Raw genomic sequence first — 19,034 nt, 5'->3', positions numbered from 1 at the left:
TCGGTGCATCTCTAAAACCGAGTTCTGGCTGTCTTTCTCTGCCTTTGAGAAAATGAGAGTTCAGACGAGCTGATCTTGAATTTTCCTGTTATGATGTCATACCAGGAACGGTTACCTCTCTTTCCTCTGTCCAGAGAATTTGTCACCCCCATGCCAGCGCTATATTTGTTTTTCCTCGAGAGATCATGGCTTGTTTGGATTAGTTGCTCAATGTTTGGATGTACAGATGAAAACAGAAGTCTTTTTTTCAGTTCCTTCATCTGAGCCTCAGAAGAACCAGTGGGTTAATTTTATTTTCTCTGGAATTTTCCTGATCTGTGATCAGAGATTTCTGATGTGTAGCTAATCATTCAAGTCCACAAAGAGTTTTTTTCTAAATTGTTTAATGCTGTTTATGCATCAGTCAATCAAGCCAGTGACCAAACGAACAACATCACATCGTTTCTGTTAGTAGCATGAAACAAATCAAAAAAGTTATTTAAATGATTAAACTACAGAAAGCGATCAAAGAACACTCTTTATAATGCTCTGAAGCTGTCAATCACACGTCGCGACTCGCGAGTGTATCTACACACTTGTCCAAACTGCCGTTATAATGAATGACGCCGTTATGCTCAACAGAAGCTCTTACTGTATTCATATCTATGTCGTGTTTGCTGTTAGTTGTGGTCAAAGCATTTTGTGTTAGAAATAGCGTTGCAATGACGAGATCACTGCATTCACGCGACCAACAGACTGCCTGTGTACTCAATGCTCAATGGAGGAAGAATACAGGGTGGTTGTGACTGGGCCTCGTGTTTATTCTGAACTCTCATATACAAACAAAATAAACTCGTGCTCAACAACTCAGTAGAATATAACTTTCTCAGCATTCTTTATCGTCTCTCTGGTCCACGAGTGCTCAGTGGCTGGCAGCGCTTGCATGCAGACATACGGTAAACTAATACTCATTTACAATGCAAAGATGTCAGCCAATCACAACAGTGGGAGTTTTTACTGAAGTCTCACACCAAACACACCCCAGAGCATTCAAGCCAGAAACAGCATTCAAGCCAGATGGCTAATATAAGGAAATAAATATGACTTTTATTTCTAAATTAGGACATTTTATGATGTAAAAATCATACACCTCAGGAAACATTAAATATTTTACAAAATCCACACCATGTGACCTTTAAAGCAATGTCATTGTAATAATTCTCAACATTTTTCCTTCTGTTCCACAGCATTCCACATATGTTCAAGCATTGTTTGACTTCGACCCTCAAGAGGATGGAGAGCTGGGTTTCAGGCGTGGGGATTTCATCCAGGTCCTGGACAACTCTGATCCTAATTGGTGGAAGGGGGCTTGTTACGGACAGACCGGAATGTTTCCTCGCAATTATGTCACACCTGTCAATCAAAACATGTAACTTTCAGAGAAAATGTTTGCTTGCTTAAAGCACTTGTGGACTTCCAGCTGGGTTGCCACGGAAACGGAGACCACAGAGTGGAGAGAGAAGGCTCAGTTGGTGACGTGGATGTCGATTGGCCAAAATAAAAGATAGACTGTGCTGTTTGAAGTGGTTGACATTTTATGAAGCACTATTGGCTATGTGAGAAGAATGTTCCGGACTGATATTCTTGTACTGTGTATCACATCAGCTTTGCAACTATATGACATCTGCTGTTCTAAAAAAAAGTATTTTATGTGAAGGAAAGTCTAATGCCACAAAGAAGAGGTTGATATCATTCAGCACGCCACTATGTTACAGTTTTGCACCAGGATACATTTTAAAGCACCACATTATGTCTGATTTGTATTGTTAAAATGCATAGCGTTTTTCATGTTCAATTTTTGTTTTCCATCTTTTGTCATGTTTCTATATGTAGTGTTGCCATGTTATTTAGTGTGGGATGATCAAGCATGAACTCATTTCATGCTATAGTCAAATTAACTGTCTTTTTCTCTTAAAGGTACCGTTCACCCAAAAATTAACATTCTGTCATTATTTACCGACCCTCAGGTCATTCCAAATGTGTACAACTTTCTTCTGAGGAAGAAATATCCTAATTTGCGTTCTACAATAGAAAGTCATAGAGGTTTGGATCAACATTAAGGTGATGCCAGAATTGTTATTTTTGTTTTGACTATTCCTTTAAATCAGAATAGCTTGAAAATAATGCAATGGTGCCAAAGCGTCTGTAGCAGATCAATGATCAAATGTAACAAATTTGGAGCATTTCATGAATCCCTTTAAAATGGCACTGGATGTGACATTTGGGATCTTCATAGAGTATGTTAGATACTCTGGATGATTCCTGTATAAATCACACAGAATAAAGATATTTCCAGTGAAACTTGCCAATGCACTTGTGCACATTTGTTTTTTACTTTCAATTTTTTTGTGGAAAAATGTTTGATATATCTGCTTAGTAGCGAAAAAAAAACATTTTTAAATAAATTATCTAGACTATGCTGTCTAGATGAATGATGCCATAACTGTGATGACAGGGCTGAACTTGCTTGATTACTAATAATTTTATTACCCTGTTTTACCTCAAGATGCAGGCTGTACACAGTGTATGATGTAATTTGATACTTTATTTTTGTTTTTGACCCATCGAGGCATGGACTCCAACTAGACTCTTGAAGGTGTGCTGTGGTATCTGTCACCAAGATGTTAGCGGCATATCCTTTAAGTCCTGTAAGTTGCAAGGTGGTGCCTCCATGGATTGTTCAGCACATCCCACTAATGCGTGATTGGATTGAGATCTGGGGAATTTGGAGGCAAATCCTCAAACACCTCAAACTCGTGCTCCTCCAAAACCATTCCTGAACCATTGTTGCTTTATGGGGGCATTATCCTGCTGAAAGAGGCCACAGCCACCAGGGAATACTGTTTCCATGAAAGGTGGTACGTGTCAAAGTAACATCCACATGGATGGCAGGACCCAAGGTTTCCCAGCAGAACATTGCCCAGAGCATTACACTGCCTCCGCCGGCTTGCCTTCTTCCCATAGTGCATCATGGTGCCATGTGTTCCCCAGGTAAGCGACGCACGCACCACAGCCAACCACGTGATGTAAAAGAAAACATGATTCATCAGACGAGGTCACTTCCATTGCTCCATGGTCCAGTTCTAATGCTCATGTGCCCATTGTTGGCGCTTTTGACAGTGGTCAGCATGGGCACCATGGCTTGTCTAACACACTTCTTGAGCAATTTAAGCTACAGTAGTTTGTCTGTTGATTGGACCACATGGGCCAGCCTTCACTTCCCATGTGCATCAATGAGCCTTGGCCACCCATGACCATGTTGCCGGTTCACCACTTTTCCTTTCTTGGACCACTTATCCCCACAAAAGCTGCAGTTTTGAAGATGCTCTGACCCAGTCACAATCACAATTTGGCCCTTGTCAAACTCATTAAAATCCTTACACTTGCCCATTTTTCCTGTTTCCAACATATCAACTTTGAGGACAAAATGTTCACTTGCTGCCTAATATATCCCATCCTGTAACAGGTGCTGTGATAAAGATATAATCAGTGTTATTCATTTGTCAGTAGTCATAATTGTATCCCTTATCAGTGTACATTTTAGAAGAGACATTTAGTCAATCAGTAGTTCTTCATTTGTTAAGGTAATTTGTTCTCTTGGCAGCAACAATTATTTTTATAGTGGTCAGTTGGAAACTTCAAATTAACACCAGCACTGCAGTGCATCTCATCCTTATGGAGTAAGCCAGATTTGCCAGTTCTTGCTGTTAGATGTTACTCCACTAATTCCACCAAGGCACTTGCAAATTCTTGAATATGTCTGGTGACAGGTGGTTTTAGGTTTATTGCTCTGGCCACATCTGCAGTTCTTGCCTCCCAGCAGCAGGTCTGTGGCATGTTCACGCAAGTGATCAAGAACCATGAGCGTTTTGGGGCTTTGGTGTTTTTCAGACTCAGAAAGGTCTCTTTAGTGTCCTAAGTTATTGTAACTGTGACCTTAATTGCCTACCATCTGTAAACAGGTGCATGTCCAATAATTGTTGACAAACACTTAAACCCTTTCCAATACAGATCTGTAAAGCTTATTTGTATTTTACAAAATTATCTTAGCTACACTATACAGTATACCGAAAAGGGGATTTTTATATTTTTGCTGAGTTTGTTTTCCTGTCATGATGAAATATGAAAAATATGAAATAAATATAAAAATTTTATATTCAACTATTCCATCAGCTGCAGTAAACCTCAACCATATCTGTCCTCTATACCATAAAATAGGTGAAGGGAACTCTAAAGTCTATTCACTGCTTATCTACATTATTTAAAAAGCATGTTATGGTTGCGCAACAATTGAGACTTTGAATGTGTATTTTACCCACTTACCATGCTACCATGCACATAGGTTTTTAAGCCTGTCACCTGAGCCATGGCATGCGACTAAGTGGAGCTGCTGGAAAATTGCGACAAAGTTGATTGGGTGATTTTGTCAGAATATCTGCTACTGGATTTATTTTGGGTAGACAATGAAAAGAACAGCTAACTAGCCAAATCTTGGGACACACACTAGACCTACAGGACTCGATATATTTTCAGGTAAATCTTTTACTATCTGACAACAACTGTGTCTACATAAAATAAGTAGGCTATACGAGCGACGTGTAAACATTGCCATAACATTCCATTGTAAGAGTTCAGACTTTAGAGAGGTCAGATTCTTTCACGTTTACCTGTGGTGAAGAAATTGTTTCAACTGTGTTTATCACTTTTTTCGTTTCTTTTTCCCCCCCGTTTTAGGTCGGAATAATGCATATAACTGTAATGAAACAACCTATCTGTTTCTAGTTATTTGTCTCCACCTAGTGACATCTTGCAAAAATAAAGTAATTTTTCAGAACTGCACACAGATCAATGCGAGTAATATTATGATAATTATGTAAATAATTCAGAAACGGTATAAACAATTCATAATACGCAAATACATTGGTTTATTTTAAGTGCTTGATAAGATGCCATGGTGGTCACTCGAATGTTGAAGCCAAGCGTTGCTCACCGCAGAGCCGAATGACGTCTAGCTCCCCCTCTCCGGACATCATAGTGGAGCTTGTCCTAATCCAGCTCCACCTCTGTTGATATAATGGGTGGAGTGGAGGATGTAACCGTTTGGGGTGTGGTTCGACGTTCTAGCTCCACCCAATACGCACATATTTCATTCGAAAAGGGGGGAGCTGGATGTTACGCTCCACCCATTGGCTCTGCAGTGAGCCGCCTCTCGGTGAACCCGTAGGTATGTCCAAAAACGCATGCGCACTTACCAGTCCACGCAATCAGGAAATAAACACGCGCGAGGATTCCTCGTTTGAAGTAAGAGAGAGAGATATTGAAAATGTGTGATTTCGCAATTGTTTTTGACATAAATTAATTTCTTAATGGAGCTTGATTTTGTGCTAACTTTGGTGTAAATATCAAGTTATTCGGCACGGCGATGTCAACGAGATAACCAATGCATGCGAGCGATCCCTGTCATGTTCTGTATTGTTGTCATGTAATTTGATAAATTAATGTATTTGTGTATTGCTTGTCTGTGGTCGTTTCTGGTTGCCTCTATTGCTAAGTTCGAGCAGCATGGATTCCGCATGGACGGCGTTTGATACGGAAACTCAGACCATGCTTCAAACTGCTATTAAGGGTATGTAAACTTTAAGTTACCTAACTTCTCTGATCATCCATTAAAATGCTTTCTCGGGCTTTTAAAGTGGCATGCCAAGCTTACCCTTGCAGGTTAAGAATTATTTAATTTTTTTTACAACCCTTCCTTAACAGATCCAAAGAAAGTTGATTTTGACAGGCTTTCTAACGCCATTGTAGAGCAGTCATTGAAAGACCTCTCATTCTGTAAAGATGCTGGCCGCATTTGTTATGCTGTGGTTCAGGTATGTCTCTCTTATGTTGCTCATCAACTTGTGACCTTTAATCTAGCCGAAACACAAAGCTGCTTTCATGAACCAACAACACATTATGAAATGAGCCTCCATTGAAACCCTGTTTATTGTTTTATTTCATTGAAAATACTTGTATATTAAATAGGCAGAGGCTCAGAAGGCTGCAACCAGTGTGTTTAGGAGAAAGCTGTTGAATCGACTACAGCAAGAGTTCACTGCCAGAGAGGAGATTCGAAATCGCTCCGTGCAGGAGTGGGTGTGTGTGGTCACGTTTATCTGCAGCGTATTTAATTACATTAAGGTAAAATTCTCAGTTGCAACTAGTCAATTTTTATAGAATAGTCTGTTTTTTCTCCACCAGGTTTGACTGACTTGCTTGTTTTTAGGTAAACAATGCTCCTGTTGTGGCCCTTGTGGATCCAATATATGACTGCCTCTTTAGGTTGGCTCAGCCAGATTCCTTGATGAATGAGGAAGAGGTAAGGGGCATTTTGGCACATAAACATTCGGAAGTAAATTTCATTTTGGGAAGGAATATATACAGTGCATCTGGAAAGTATTCACAATGCTTCACTTTTTCCAGTGGATTAAATTCATTATTATCCTTCAAATTCTAAAAACAATACCCCATAATGACAATGTGAAAGAAGTTTGTTTGCAATCTTTGCAAATTTATGATAAAAAACATGTACACAAGTATTCGCTGCATTTGGTAAATACTTTGTTGAAGCACCTTTAGTACCAATTACAGCCTCAAGTCTTTTTGAATAGGATGCTACAAGCTTGGCACACCTATTTTTGGGCAGTTTTTCCCATTCTTTGCATGACCTCTCAAGCTCTATCAAGGTTGGACGGGGAGCATCGGTGCACAGCCATTTTCAGTTCTCTTCAGATTAGGGGTGTGCCATGGCATACCGCCCACGATAATATCGGTATACATTTTTACATGATAAAAGTGTCATATTGCGATATCAATGATATAGTGATGCGATTATGTATGGCACATTTACATTCTCTAGTGGGCACAACAACACCTGTCTGTGACTAATCACAAAGAGCAGCATGTCAGCCTCCGAGGACGATTTAGTACCTAAAAAGCAGCTACTTAGTTACAAGATGTCAGCCCTTGACAACTGACATAACATTGACAACTTAATGCTATTATTGATGTTTGCAGCGCTAAATTTTTCACCGGAAGTTTAAAAATGACGGTTATTTTCGTCAGTTATGGCTCGTTAGATCCAGCATTCTGTCTCCTTTAAATCAGACAGATATAAAGTAGTGAATAAAGAATGGATTATAGAATTTATTTGAGTTAATTACCGAGAGAGAGCGATTCATGCCTGCGTCTGTTCAGCATTTCTCTTAACAATGAAGATGTGTGTTTATTACTTAAAAATAGTGATGTGACCCCGTCGTTGCTGAGAAATTTAATGTAGTGAACCAGCTTAGCTATTTTATTATCTATTTTATCTCTGCTCTCTGTATGCGAGTGACGTGTGTGTGTTTCATAATGAAGAGAGCACATGTACAACGATAATTCATCTGACTTGAAAGTGCATGTGCCTCAAATGGTTTTATTGCACACCTTCCAGCCAACCAGAATATTCAGACAGACCATGGCATACATATATATATATATATATATATATATATATATATATATATATATATATATATATATATATATATATATATATATATAAAATAAAATGTTTTGATATAGTTTTATAACTAGCCCCAAGGCTACTTTACTTTGACTTGTGCTGTGTGTGACTATAATGCTGCTTCTACTGCCTCCGTATGACAATATATTTACAATATATTTACACTTCCAGACATGACGCTTGCCATTCAGGCAAAAGAGTTTAATCTAGATTTCATCAGACCAGAGAATTTTGTTTCTCATGGTCAGAGTTTTACTGAGAAGTGGCATCCGTCTGGCCACTCTACCATACAGGCTTTATTGGTGGAGTGCTGCATAGATGGTTTTTCTTCTGGAAGGTTGTCCTCTCTCCACAGAGAAATGCTGGAGGTATGTCAAAGAGACCATTGGGTTTTTGGTCACCTCCCTGACTAAAGCTCTTCTCCCCTGATCACTCAGTTTGGCCGGGCGGTCAGCTCTAGAAAGATTCCTGGTGGTTTCATTTACGGTTGATGCATGGAGGCCACTTTGCTCATTAAGACCTTCAATGCTGCAAAAATTGTTCTGTACCCTTCCCCAGATCTGTGGGGTCTTCGGTCTACAAACTGAAAGGTTGGTGGTTCAATGTTCCACCTGACCAAGTGTCAAAGTGTCCATGAGTAAGACACCCTAACCCTAACCCCAGCTGCTCCCGACGAGCTGAATGGTGCCTTACATGGCTGACATCACCGTCGGTCTATGAATGGGTGAATGTGAGGCAAAATGTAAAGCGCTTTGGATGGCCATAGAGTCTGTTAAAAGCGCTATATAAATCTAGTCCAGTCCATTTACTAATTTTCTATAGGGTTCAGGTCAGGGAACTGGGACGGTCATGGCAGAAGCTTCATTTTGTGTTTAGTGACACATTTGTCTGTTGATTTTTAGTGCTGTGTTGAAAAAATCGATTCACCAATTCTGAATCGATTTTCATATTAATTTCTATAGATCAATCCGTAACTCAGAGGATCGATTTAATAATAGGCCTACATTGAATTTTAAATTTGCCGTGTCATTGAATTCACGCATGCGCGCGAGGTGGAAGGACATTTACACAACAAACATGGCAGCTTTGAAAACTCCAGAAACGCAGCGGACAGAGAATACTGGCTGGCATTTTCAATTATTTTCAATGAGAGCGCCACGTTTTTAGAACGCCTGGAGCGCACCGAGGCGCTGAGCGAGTAGGATTTTCCGTATCATGACAACAAGCAAGTCTCAACTGAGGAGAAAAAACTTTCTCAAGCGCTCACAGCGGGGAGTTTTCAGCTGAGCGCCTAGCGTTTTCAGCTGGCTAAAAACGCTTTGGTGGACACACAGCCTAACGTTATACCGCCGTCACCGTGCTGAAGAACACAGCCGTTTTCACTGCAGCGCGCTCTTACTGCCAAGGAAGTTGTAATGGCTGCGTTGTCATGACGGCGCGACAGCACAGCTCCACAGTGCGCGTTCGCTGACTAGAGCAGCCTGGAAGGGGGATTGTTCTTTACAAACATCAATACGCCATTAATTTGAGAATCGGAATCGAATCGATTCTTGAAATTTGAATCGAAACCCAGCCCTATTGATTTTGATGTTTGTTTTGGATTGTTGTTATGATGGAAGCTTTAACCATGGCCCATTATAAGATTCTTGAAACCTTCCCAAACAACATGTGGTGATGTAGGGGTTGTTAGATTTTTTTTATTTATTTTTTATTTTTTAGGCTTTCTGACCCCAAGACTTAACTAATCTCTGCGATTCTCCATCTGTGATCCTTGGAGAGTCTTTGTGCACCCAAACGTTTCTCCCGTGCATTAGGACAATATAAAGCATTTCCTCTTTCAGGCAGATTTGTAACATCTTTAGTTGATTAGAGCTTCTTAATTATTGCCCTGATGGAAATGGGGATTTTCAATGCTTTAGCTATTTTCCTACAGCCACTTTATATTTTGTGAAGTTCAGCAATCTTTTGCTGCACATCAGAACTATATTCTGTGGTTTTACTCATTGTGATGAATGATAAAGGAAATTTGGCTTTTGTGCCTCCTTATATTTATACTCCTGTGAATCATAGCTGGGCAATTTCATGTTCCTCGTCACCCTGATGTGCTAAAAAATGTAAATATTAATGTATTTATTTTATTTTTTATAAAAGATCAAAATGATAAACAATGCAGATATATTTTTTTTACAGCCATGTTTGATCATATTTATCAGGGGTACCAACAATTTTGATCACCACTGTAATTAGCAAATATTTAATCCATTTTGAAATAAGATTGTAACATAACAAAATTTGTGAAAAGTGAAGCACTGTGAATACTTTCCGGATGCACTGTAACTTTCCTTCAGCATGATAATTTTTTGAATGTCTGTTGCATTGGAATATTGTAACCTTGTTTTAAATTAATGTTGTCAAATGCTTGATAGATTACAGGTTGTAGTAATGTCAGAGGATAAAGAAGCTTTGTACTTGCAAAAAAAAAAGGTAGAATATCCAAAAACTGATAAACCAAAAAACCTGAGTAATGATATACTGTTTTCAAACATTCAGATGTCACCCACGCTGCAAGCAGTGTTTAGATTAATATTTAAATATGTGCTGTGTGCTATCCTCTCAATAAGACAAAAAAAAAACACTAAATGTTTGCTGTGCAAAAGATCTGCAATTCAGATCAGCAATTCAGCACTTCAGTCACAGCTAGTCCAGTTACATGATGTTCATTTAAACACTGCTTTATAAAATACAGGATGCTTCAAACAGGGGTTCTGTGGGGTCTTAAATAAAAAAAATTCAAAATTAAAATGTAGGGCCTTAAAAAGTCTTAAATTCGGTTTTAGGTCTTAAACAATTTTAAATGGGTCTTAGAGTTCCTACATCTATGTAACGCTACCTTTAATCTGCTTATTACCAGGGCATCCATGATGTGTGTTTGTTTCGTTGGTAGAACACAAATGAAGATTTTTAACACCAACCGTTGCTGTGTGCCAGTCATATAATGCATGTCAATGGGGTGTAATTCTATGAGAGTAAAAAACATAGACACATTAATCCATAATAAACCCTTAGGCTTGTAGCGACACATTGATATTTTAAGACACGAAATGATCGGTTTCTGCGAGAAACCCAACAGTATTTATTTTTTACCTCATATCAGACGAATCTCATCTAGTATTCCCCAGCGCCATTACTTCCGCTGAATAAGGTCAAAATACCGGCGCGATCATAGATATATGTATAGAATCCTCATTAGTGCTTGCACGGATTGGTCGAACGAGGCATCTACGTAAATATATCTATGATCTCCTAAATTCAGGAGTCTGAATTTCTGTTGTAATAAATTACAATGACGGTTAAAACTATAAAGCAGCTTTTCATATTGTTCATGTTTTTACTGTCTTCCGAGTGAGCCACTTGGTGAAGAAATGAATGAGAAGGTTGTGCCTCAGAGCTCATCCAGCTATAACACAATTGTTACGGACCAAAAGTAGCTCAAAGGTGTTTATACAGTGCCTTGCGAAAGTATTCGGCCCCTTTGAACTTTGCGACCTTTTGCCACATTTCAGGCTTCAAACATAAAGATATAAAACTGTAATTTTTGTGAAGAATCAACAACAAGTGGGATACAATCATGAAGTGGAATGAAATTTATTGGATATTTCAAACTTTTTTAACAAATCAAAAACTGAAAAATTGGGCGTGCAAAATTATTCGGCCCGCTTAAGTTAATACTTTGTAGCACCACCTTTTGCTGCGATTACAGCTGTAAGTCGCTTGGGGTATGTCTCTATCAGTTTTGCACATCGAGAGACTGAAATTTTTGCCCATTCCTCCTTGCAGAACAGCTCGAGCTCAGTGAGGTTGGATGGAGATTGTTTGTGAACAGCAGTTTTCAGTTCTTTCCACAGATTCTCGATTGGATTCAGGTCTGGACTTTGACTTGGCCATTCTAACACCTGGATATGTTTATTTTTGAACAGTTCCATTGTAGATTTTGCTTTATTTTTTGGATCATATTCTTGTTGGAAGACAAATCTCCGTCCCAGTCTCAGGTGTTTTGCAGACTCCATCAGGTTTTCTTCCAGAATGGTCCTGTATTTGGCTCCATCCATCTTCCCATCAATTTTAACCATCTTCCCTGTCCCTGCTGAAGAAAAGCAGGCCCAAACCATGATGCTGCCACCACCATGTTTGACAGTGGGGATGGTGTGTTCAGGGGGATGAGCTGTGTTGCTTTTACACCAAACATAATGTTTTGCATTGTTGCCAAAAAGTTCAATTTTGGTTTTATCTGACCAGAGCACCTTCTTCCACATGTTTGGTGTGTCTCCCAGGTGGCTTGTGGCAAACTTTAAACAACACTTTTTTCTTCTTGCCACTCTTCCATAAAGGGCAGATTTGTGCAGCAGTATACGACTGATTGTTGTCCTATGGACAGAATCTCCCACCTCAGCTGTAGATCTCTGCAGTTCATCCAGAGTGATCATGGGTCTCTTGGCTGAATCTCTGATCAGTCTTCTCCTTGTATAAGCTGAAAGTTTAGAAGGATGGCCAGGTCTTGGTAGGTTTGCAGTGGTCTTATACAGTGGGGATGGTGTGTTCAGGGGGATGAGCTGTGTTGCTTTTATGCCAAACATAACGTTTTGCATTGTTGCCAATAGTGTTGTCACGATACCAAAATTTTTGACTTCGATACGATACCAGACTAAAATACCTCGATACCGATACTAAATCGATACCACAGTAAAAAAAAAAAAAAAAACAGGTAATATGAATAATGTGACAACATAACTTATTATTCATTGTTTTATTTTTTTTAACTAAAAATTCACTTGGTCAGCATGTTCCTGCCCTGGTTTTTGCCCATTCCCTTCTCTTTTTGCTATAATAACTGCATGCCAGTGTGAAGATCTTTACAAAGATCATCATTATCAATCATGTTATCATTCACTAACCTTTCACTTCTCAACAGGTTGGGATGACCAAAATCTAATTTTATTATACGAGTAATTTTATATTTTTTAAATGTAATCTTATAATTATAATATAGATTTTTAGTTGTATCTGTTTTTAAAAATAAGCACAAAAAAAAATGCAAATTACAAACAATATGACAAAAACAGTGCTTTATTTTTCAGCTTCATTAGGTCTATTTAACAGTACCAAGTCAAGAAAGAAATTAAATAATCAAAGATAAAACTGCTTACTTAGTCTTCACTCTATAATTTAACTATACACTGATTCTTAGTAAATATATTTTAGTTATTTAGCCAAGCATGTAGTATTAGGTATTAGGTCTGGCTTAAGACCTGCACTGATCTAATTACCTCAGCTGTATAAGCTCACTAAAGAAATATCCGACTGTTTACCTGAATACTCCCCAGACCATGCATTTTTACTTATGTTTGACCATTCTAACCCCAATAATAATCCGCGAAAGAACTGATTGGCGATCGCATATTTGTTGTCTGAAAGGCGTGTGCGCGCGCTTCAGGTCAGAGACCACCAACCTTCCGGTTTGTGGCCAACCTACATGAACCACTGAGCCACTACCGCCCCAAGATTGACATGAAATTGACTGAAACTGAGTGTTTCACCCCCCTTTAAGAAATGGCTTTCTTCTTGGCACTCTTCCAGAAAGGCAAGATTTGTGCAGTATACGACTGATTGTTGTCCTATGGACAGAGTCTCCCACCTCAGCTGTAGATCTCTGCAGTTCATCCAGAGTGATCATGGGCCTCTTGGCTGAATCTCTGATCAGTCTCCTCCTTGTATGAGCTGAAAGTTTAGAGGGACGGCCAGGTCTTGATAGATTTGCAGTGGTCTGATACTCCTTCCATTTCAATATTATCTCTTGCACAGTGCTCATTGGGATGTTTAAAGCTTGGGAAATCTTTTTGTATCCAAATCCGGCTTTAAACTTCTCCACAACAGTATCTCGGACCTGCCTGTTGTGTTCCTTACTCTTTATGATGCTCTCTGTGCTTTAAACGGACCTCTGAGACTATCACAGTGAAGGTGCATTTATACAGAGACTTGATTACACACAGGTGGATTCTATTTATCATCATTAGTCATTTAGGTCAACATTGGATCATTCAGGGCGTTTTCACACCTGAAAGTCCGCACTAAGATCCGAACCAAAGTTCGTGTTTGGACATTTGGTTCGTTTTGGTTTGCTTTCACATTGCAGTTATGTCAGCGCACCAAAGAACTTTACATGACGCACTGCCGTCCTGTCGTCATCGTCTATGTGGGCTGCATCTTAACATTGATTGGTTTGTTAGCGGACGTGCGTCTGACGTCAGTGTGTTGTCAATTCAGCGGCTAACTTTTGACAAGAATGAACAGCAGACGCATCGTTGCCAATACTGTTAATATTATGGCATTACTATCTGCAGCACCAACTATACTCTAGACAAATTCACCAAATGAACGTCCTCGTTGTGCAAACATTTTATCGGCGCCGACAGGAAAGGAGGAGCTCCTAAAAGATAGGCTTTTTAGCCAAACAATGTATTTTATTTTATAGTTATGTTTAAATATTATAATGTTATTTTTAAATTTCATCTAGGCTAAATTGATTATGAAATGTGCAATATATGTCAAAGACATTAAGATTTGTTTTGTAGAAAGCTTTATTTTGTATCTTAAAGCCCCACTTGGCTACTTTTGCTCTCGGGGTCCCCCTACAGTTTGGAAAAAATAATGTCCTCAACTACTGTCGTAAGAGCTGTCATCCTACAACAGGGGATGCCATCGCGCGTGCATTTGTTGACATGACAACCCTGATAGCCCTGAACTAGTGATGCGTGGCTCGTCTCATAACCCGCGGACCCCGTATGTCTATTTAATGGTCGCGGGTGCGCGGCGGGTTGTAAAAATATATACAGTGGTGCGGTGCGGGCCAAATAACTTCATAAAAGCGTCCCGCGGGTCGGTGCAGCACTAACAGTTCCCCTGAACACTGCAAGATGAGTTCTTCTGGCGTCGCGTGTGAAATGTCTTCATCCAAGGTAACGTTACAGTCAGTGGCATATGTTTCAGCATGTCATATGAATATAATTTCATGGGTTTTATTTTTTTCAAACGCCAAATAATCATGATGCTCACGTTTACAAGCCAGCGTCATTATAGTAGTCTATTGGTTACCGTTTTACAGAATCTATATGATACTTCAGTTCAATGTTTCAGTGGTAGCTCACCGTAACAAGCATGACAGCATCGGTCGGGCATGCCTCCTTCAGCTCACGCCGACGAGCAAATGCTGGTCACATTTTGATCCTCGTCCTGCCTTTAATCCCATCACTTTTTCATTTCCTCTTATTGCTTTCCTCCAACAAAACCTTTTCTTTCTTATTTGTCTCTGCTGCTTCGGACATGACTATATTATCCGACGAACAAAGTTGGGCTCGCACGTCCGAATTTAAGGAAGTGTGTGTGTTGGTGGAAGTGACGTATATGCCGTAAAGCAGTCGAATTTTGTAGTTCTTTTTTTTTTCTCGGGTTACTACCCGAAACCCGAAGTTTAAAAGTACGATTAAAAACGATACAGACCCCATCAGGCTATGGCAGACGTGTCATTCAACCTATTGTAAGTCGATTTATCATCACAAGAGTCTTAAAAAATATATTATGAAGGTTGAAAAGTTACCTAGTGCTGCTTTAATTTTAATAAATGTTTCATCGTTTGCCTAAATTTAATAAATAAGCTTAAATAAATAATATAGCAGACATCCCGTGACGGAGTGATCATTTGCGTTGCACATGAACTGGAGCGGTCTCATAAATAAAAAGAAACTCATATAGTCAAGCAGAGCACGCTGTTCACGCGAGCTGACATGAGTACACAAGCGGTTCTGGTTAAAATGCTGCGCGCTCCATCACTGCTGCTCACATGTGCAGTGAGTTTAATCTGTGTTTTTTCACTAATCCTACACCAGAACTTCCTGTAAATGGTCTGAAAGTCCGAACTATACAGAAAATGCTTTCACACAAGAAACGAACCGAACCTTTGTTCTGTTTGGTCCGGACCGAGACTACCTCTTTTCGTCGGACCAAATTTCGTCTGTTTAGTCCGGACCATGGTCCGGTTTCACCGGAGGTTTCACACCTGTAATTTTGGTTCGTACCAAACTGAAAAGTCTGAAAATCCGGACCAAACAAGGTAGGTGTGAAAGCACCCTCAGAGATCCTCACTGAACTTTGGAGAGAGTTTGCTGCACTGAAAGTAAAGGGGCTGAATAATTTTGCACGCCCAATTTTTTGTTTTTGATTTGTTAAAAAAGTTTGAAATATCCCATAAATTTCATTCCACTTCATGATTGTGTCCCACCTGTTGTTGATTCTTCACAAAAAAATACAGTTTTATATCTTTGTTTGAAGCCTTAAATGTGGCTAAAAGTCACAAAGTTCAAGGGGGCCGAATACTGTCGCAAGGCACTGTAAGCCTGAGCAAAGTTTTCCAGAATTGATATATATAGTAGTCAAGTTGTAATGTGTACTTTAGTGTCAGTTGATTGTTATAGGCAGTGTTTTCACAAGTTATTACTAAATGCATTTGTGCTTGCTTTATTGATTTATCGATACGATTTTTAAAGGTGATCCAGGTGACATCCCTATGCTGAATGTCGCATGTCCAGATTGTTTTTATACTACACGCTTGCATTTTACACAACTTACCACTTTTTTTGTGTGTACCTACCTACTGTCACAGACAGTACATGATTTCTTTGGCCATTTGTAACAAATTTCAGCTTTGACTTATTTTAATCCATGGAATTTATTTTGTGTTTCTAACAGGTGGACTGTCTAGTCTTACAGCTCCATCGTGTGGGTGAGCAGCTGGAGCAAACAAACTGCCAGCGCATGAATCAGCTCTTTTACTTGCTGCGGGATGGTTTTCTCCTTCAGGAAGACCTCAGCTCCATGACAAGGCTCTTGCTCCTGGAGATCTTAGAGTTCAGGGCCAGTGGCTGGACCCTCACTGAAACTGCACACAAGTACTACTACAGTGAAGTAGCTGACTGAGGAGAGAATGAGGTTCCTTGTTTAGCATTAGGGTTTCAAGCGATCAGTGTTCACCAAAGGCCTAAAAGGTACTGCATGGGAGAAAGAAGTGGAAACCCCATGTAATAGTACCGTGGAGCAGATTGGCAGAGCTTGTTGTTCATGCATTTGCATGTGTAGTGTTCTGCGTTTGAGTTTAGCTCCTCAGAATGTTCAGGTTTGGTTTTCTCTTTTGAGGTCAGTGTCTTGAATCTGCACTGGTGATTCGCTGCAATAAGAAAAGCAATCACTGCCAGCCCCAAAACTGAGTCACCAGCAGTGTACATGAATGGCAGGTGTCTTTTTTATTGTTATTTTTATTTTTTAATTTGATACATTGTAAAATTTGTTTGTACAGTTGTATATTTATTTTTTATAGTGAAGGGTTATTGCAATATCATTCGAAGATGCTCTAACTTGTTCCTGTGTTGTTAGTACATGCTATCTTGTAAAAGGTTCTGAATTTTATATTAGTTTATAAAACGGCCTACATTAAAGTTTCTGTTTGGGCTAATATGTATGAAAAAAATGTTCAGTCATGTTGGCTGCTGTAAGTTTATTTTACAAAATTTGAGAGCATTTTCATTGTCTTGTTTATAAACTATAAAGTCTGCTGTTTTGAGTTTAATAAATAAGTTTATCTCTCTCACTCTCACTCTAAGCATTTTCTAAACTAGAATCGAATATACTTTGTCCCATTCCTGGGAATTTTGTCTTGGTCATCATGACACGGCCAGTACACAAATACTATGCATTAAATAAATTTTAATACATAAAAAAAAAATTACAATGTATAAAAAAATACAGCATCATATCTTAAGTCATGAGATTCTGTTTAAAATGTTAACCACAGTTGGCACAAAATAATTTTTGTAACTATTTGACACATCAGACTTCTAAATAGTCTCCCTGATGGTAACAAATTCACATGTAAAATGTGTGTATCATCAGCAACAATTTTTTCAGCTTGCTTAAAAATAGATTTTTAGGTTTGTTTTTTCTCCAACCCTATATTTTTTTAGCAGAATGTACCATACCATGCAGTGTTACCACATCTTATTAAACTCTCAAATACAGACTGATATTTTTTTTAAAATATATTCTGGTTCACCCCAAACACTTAACCTTCGTAGGAGATCTAAAACACTGCGGATGTGAGAAGACCAGCATAATAAATTGTTCACGTAAACACCCAAGTACTTAAAGCTACACTGTGTGATATTTTCCCCCATCTAGCGTTGAAAAGGTATATGACCATCCAGTGAATATCAGTTTCTGTTCCTCTCAATTCTGATTTCGTTTTAACTCCTAAAACTCGGTGGCCGATTTAGTCCAAGATTAACATGGCAATCCCCCTCTTCACATTCGACACGGTGCCATCAAGTGTTAAAACGCAAAAGGCGAAGCCTGAATTTATGGGTATGTCCCTCTTTGGCTAATGTACTTTCAAGATGGAGGAGCAGCATGGCGACCGGCATTCGAACCCCTCGCCCGTATGTATTTTCAATGGCATATTATAAACTTACGAGAATACTTTATTACTTGAAATAAATAAATATACATTAATGAGCACATATATTTTTGAAAGAACTGTTTTTAGCTAAGAATAAACTAAAAAAGTTACACAGTGTAGCTTAAAAAAGGAAGAAACCGGTTCAATCATATTAACATGTACAGGACTGTGGTCCCCCACAGATCTAGGATCGAGAATCATTTCAACAGTCTTTGATTTATTTAAAATCAAAGAATTAGTATCACATCAGCCTTTCAAACCTGTCAACATCATATATACAAATCCTTCTCAAAAAATTAGCATATGTGATAAAAGTTCATTATTTTCCATAATGTAATGATAAAAATTAAACTTTCATATATTTTAGATTCATTGCACACCAACTGAAATATTTCAGGTCTTTTATTGTTTTAATACTGATGATTTTGGCATACAGCTCATGAAAACCCAAAATTCCTATCTCAAAAAATTAGCATATCATGAAAATGTTCTCTAAACGAGCTATTAAACTAATAATCTGAATCAGCTAATTAACTCTAAACACCTGCAAAAGATTCCTGAGGCTTTTAAAAACTCCCAGCCTGATTCATTACTCAAAACCGCAATCATGGGTAAGACTGCCGACCCGACCCTGTCCAGAAGGCCATCATTGACACCCTCAAGCGAGAGGGTAAGACACAGAAAGAAGTTTCTGAACGAATAGGCTGTTCCCAGAGTGCTGTATCAAGGCACCTCAGTGGGAAGTCTGTGGGAAGGAAAAAGTGTGGCAAAAAACGCTGCACAACGAGAAGAGGTGGCCAGACCCTGAGGAAGATTGAGGAGAAGGACCGATTCCAGACCTTGGGGGACCTGCGGAAGCAGTGGACTGAGTCTGGAGTAGAAACATCCAGA

General features: G+C 39.0%; 2 protein-coding genes across 5 annotated transcripts in view; both read left to right on the top strand.

The window, feature by feature from the left end:
- grb2a (growth factor receptor-bound protein 2a) overlaps positions 1-2,348 on the top strand; it is a 32,163-nt gene extending 29,815 nt beyond the window's left edge. For both annotated transcript variants that reach the window (XM_067459515.1, XM_067459516.1), the window contains exon 6: positions 1,227-2,348. In XM_067459515.1, coding sequence (XP_067315616.1) covers positions 1,227-1,412 — 186 coding nt within the window. In that variant the 3' untranslated portion in view covers positions 1,413-2,348. The remainder of the gene's footprint in view (positions 1-1,226) is intronic.
- A 2,049-nt stretch (positions 2,349-4,397) lies between these two features.
- mif4gda (MIF4G domain containing a) lies at positions 4,398-17,279 on the top strand. Of its 3 annotated transcripts, none has more exons than XM_067458378.1 (6): positions 4,398-4,572; positions 5,592-5,665; positions 5,800-5,909; positions 6,064-6,219; positions 6,305-6,397; positions 16,385-17,279. In XM_067458378.1, the coding sequence occupies exons 2-6, from the start codon at positions 5,602-5,604 to the stop codon at positions 16,610-16,612; spliced, it is 651 nt and encodes a 216-aa protein (XP_067314479.1). In that variant the 5' UTR covers positions 4,398-4,572; positions 5,592-5,601; the 3' UTR covers positions 16,613-17,279. The 3 variants fall into 3 exon arrangements, with proteins under 3 accessions (XP_067314479.1, XP_067314477.1, XP_067314478.1); XM_067458376.1 differs by lacking the exon at positions 4,398-4,572 and adding an exon at positions 4,597-5,340; XM_067458377.1 differs by lacking the exon at positions 4,398-4,572 and having other exon boundaries at positions 5,352-5,665.
- Positions 17,280-19,034: the final 1,755 nt, after the last annotated feature.

Source organism: Pseudorasbora parva, chromosome 12 (genome assembly GCF_024679245.1).
Source record: "Pseudorasbora parva isolate DD20220531a chromosome 12, ASM2467924v1, whole genome shotgun sequence".
In the NCBI taxonomy this organism is placed as follows: domain Eukaryota; kingdom Metazoa; phylum Chordata; class Actinopteri; order Cypriniformes; family Gobionidae; genus Pseudorasbora; species Pseudorasbora parva.
This window is presented reverse-complemented; position numbering and strand designations above follow the sequence as displayed.

What these genes read in the sequence shown, in the direction of transcription:
- mif4gda (XM_067458378.1), top strand. Translation starts at nt 5,602, where the DNA reads ATGGATTCCGCATGGACGGCGTTTGATACGGAAACTCAGACCATGCTT. An exon ending in GCTTCAAACTGCTATTAAGG is followed by an intron (nt 5,666 to 5,799) that starts GTATGTAAACTT and finishes CTTCCTTAACAG; the next exon opens with ATCCAAAGAAAGTTGATTTT. An exon ending in TTTGTTATGCTGTGGTTCAG is followed by an intron (nt 5,910 to 6,063) that starts GTATGTCTCTCT and finishes TATATTAAATAG; the next exon opens with GCAGAGGCTCAGAAGGCTGC.